The sequence below is a fragment of the Passer montanus genome, unplaced genomic scaffold (genome assembly GCF_014805655.1).
Source record: "Passer montanus isolate IOZ18808 unplaced genomic scaffold, ASM1480565v1 scaffold618, whole genome shotgun sequence".
Lineage (NCBI taxonomy): Eukaryota > Metazoa > Chordata > Aves > Passeriformes > Passeridae > Passer > Passer montanus.
In genome coordinates this window covers 10100-13223 of record NW_024371238.1, presented here as the reverse complement: position 1 = coordinate 13223, position 3124 = coordinate 10100, and the positions used below count along the sequence as shown (strand labels likewise).

General features: G+C 60.3%; 1 protein-coding gene across 1 annotated transcript in view; it reads left to right on the top strand.

Moving 5' to 3' along the window:
- LOC120510986 (potassium-transporting ATPase alpha chain 1-like) overlaps window positions 1-3124 on the top strand; it is a gene marked incomplete at its 3' end in the record, with an annotated part of 15619 nt that overhangs the window by 3758 nt on the left and 8737 nt on the right. The window contains exons 6-7 of the mRNA XM_039727508.1: window positions 2623-2796; window positions 2937-3080. Of these exons, the coding sequence (XP_039583442.1) occupies window positions 2623-2796; window positions 2937-3080 (318 nt within the window). The remainder of the gene's footprint in view (window positions 1-2622; window positions 2797-2936; window positions 3081-3124) is intronic.

Sequence of the window (3124 nt, the reverse complement as noted above, 5' to 3'; positions counted from 1 at the left end):
ACTGGTTTGGACTGGTTTGGACTGGTTTGGTCAAACCCAGCCAGGACGGCGTGCCCGTGGCACAGGTGGGACTGGTTTGTACTGGGATATACTGGTTTGTACTGGGATATACTGGGATGGACTGGTTTGGACTGGGATGTGCTGGTTTATACTGGGTTATACTGGTTTGTACTGGTTTGGACTGGTTTGGACTGGTTTGTACTGGGATATACTGGTTTGGACTGGGTTGGACTGGTTTGTACTGGTTTGTACTGGTTTGTACTGGTTTGGACTGCTTTGGACTGGTTTGGACTGGTTTGGACTGGTTTGGACTGGGATGTGCTGGTTTGTACTGGGTTATATTGGTTTGTACTGGTTTGGACTGGTTTGTACTGGGTTATACTGGTTTGGACTGGTTTGTACTGGTTTATACTGGTTTGGGCTGGTTTGGACTGGTTTGGACTGGTTTGGACTGGGTTATACTGGTTTCGACTGGGATGTACTGGTTTGGACTGGTTTATACTGGTTTGTACTGGTTTGGACTGGGTTATACTGGTTATACTGGTTTGTACTGGTTTGTACTGGTTATACTGGTTTATACTGGTTTATACTGGTTTGTACTGGTTTGGGGTTTTTCATTACTGGTTTATACTGGTTTGTACTGGTTTGTACTGGTCTGTACCGGTATTGGGTTTTTCCTTACTGGGAGGGGCGGTGGGCGTGTCCTCACCGCGGCCCCTCCCCCCAGCGTGACGTCATCGGTGACGCCTCGGAGTCGGCGCTGCTGAAGTTCGCGGAAGTGACGTCGGGGTCGGTGGCGGCCGCCAGGGGGCCGGTATTGGGTTTTTCCTTACTGGGAGGGGCGGTGGGCGTGTCCTCACCGCGGCCCCTCCCCCCAGCGTGACGTCATCGGTGACGCCTCGGAGTCGGCGCTGCTGAAGTTCGCGGAAGTGACGTCGGGGTCGGTGGCGGCCGCCAGGGGGCGCTACCCGAAGGTGGCGGAGCTGCCGTTCAACTCGAGCAACAAATTCCAGGTGAGACCCGCAGGTGGGACCGGACAGGTGAGACAGGTGAGGCCCGACAGGTGAGACAGGTGAGAGACTGACAGGTGAGAGACAGGTGAGACTGACAGGTGGGACAGGTGAGAGACAGACAGGTGAGACTGACAGGTGAGACAGACAGGTGAGACAGGTGAGAGACAGACAGGTTACTGGTTTATACTGGTTTGTACTGGTTTGTACTGGTCTGTACCGGTATTGGGTTTTTCCTTACTGGGAGGGGCGGTGGGCGTGTCCTCACCGCGGCCCCTCCCCCCAGCGTGACGTCATCGGTGACGCCTCGGAGTCGGCGCTGCTGAAGTTCGCGGAAGTGACGTCGGGGTCGGTGGCGGCCGCCAGGGGGCGCTACCCGAAGGTGGCGGAGCTGCCGTTCAACTCGAGCAACAAATTCCAGGTGAGCCCGACAGGTGGGACCGGACAGGTGAGACTGACAGGTGAGACTGACAGGTGAGACAGGTGAGAGACCCACAGGTGAGCCCCGGACAGGTGAGAGACAGACAGGTGAGAGACAGACAGGTGAGAGACCGACAGGTGAGAGACAGGTAAGACAGGTGAGAGACCCACAGGTGAGACTGACAGGTGAGACTGACAGGTGAGACAGGTGAGAGACCCACAGGTGAGACAGGTGAGAGACAGACAGGTGAGAGACCGACAGGTGAGAGACAGGTGAGACAGGTGAGAGACCCACAGGTGAGACAGGTGAGAGACCCACAGGTGAGACAGGTGAGACAGGTGAGACAGACAGGTGGGGCCGGACAAGTGAGATACAGACAAGTGGGACAGGTGAGATACAGACAGGTGGGACAGGTGAGACTGACAGGTGGGACAGGTGAGAGACCCACAGGTGAGACAGGTGAGCCCCGACAGGTGAGAGACCGACAGGTGAGACAGGTGGGACAGGTGAGATACAGACAGGTGGGACAGGTGAGACTGACAGGTGGGACAGGTGAGAGACCCACAGGTGAGACAGGTGAGCCCCGACAGGTGAGAGACCGACAGGTGAGACAGGTGGGACAGGTGAGATACAGACAGGTGAGCCCCGACAGGTGAGACTGACAGGTGAGAGACAGGTGAGATACAGACAGGTGAGACCAACAGGTGAGACAGGTGTGCTCAAAGCGCATCCTGGATGTACCCCAGGTGTACCCCAGGTGTCTCTCACCTGTCTCAGGTGTACCCCAGGTGTCAGTATCTCACCTGTATCTCACCTGTGTCTCACCTGTGCAGGTGTCGGTGCACGAGGCCGGCCCCCAGCAGCTCCTGGTGTATCTCAGGTGTATCTCACCTGTCTCAGGTGTATCCCAGGTGTCTGTAACCTGTCTCAGGTGTATCCCAGGTGTATCTCAGGTGTCTCTAACCTGTCTCAGGTGTGTCTCAGGTGTCTGTGTCTCACCTGTGCAGGTGTCGGTGCACGAGGCCGGCCCCCAGCAGCTCCTGGTGCTCAAGGGCGCCCCCGAGCGGGTCCCGCTGTGCCCCAGGTGTATCCCAGGTGTATCTCACCTGTCTCAGGTGTATCCCAGGTGTATCTCAGGTGTCTCTAACCTGTCTCAGGTGTGTCTCAGGTGTCTGTGTCTCACCTGTGCAGGTGTCGGTGCACGAGGCCGGCCCCCAGCAGCTCCTGGTGCTCAAGGGCGCCCCCGAGCGGGTCCTCGAGCGCTGCCGGGGGGCGCTGCGGGGGGGGGAGGAGCGGCCGCTGGACCCCGAGTGGAGGCGGAGCCTGGAGGGGGCGTGTCTGGAGCTGGGGGGGCGGGGCGAGAGGGTGCTCGGTGAGTGGGGGAGCGGCCGCTGGCCCGGGAGTGGAGGCGGAGCCTGGGGGGGGCGTGTCTGGAGCGGGGGGGGCGGGGCGAGAGGGTGCTCGGTGAGTGGGGGGTGTCGGTGCACGAGGCCGGCCCCCAGCAGCTCCTGGTGCTCAAGGGCCCCCCCGAGCGGGTCCTCGAGCGCTGCCGGGGGGCGCTGCGGGGGGGGGAGGAGCGGCCGCTGGACCCCGAGTGGAGGCGGAGCCTGGAGGGGGCGTGTCTGGAGCTGGGGGGGCGGGGCGAGAGGGTGCTCGGTGAGTGGGGGAGGGGCCGGGGGGTCTCACCTGCCCA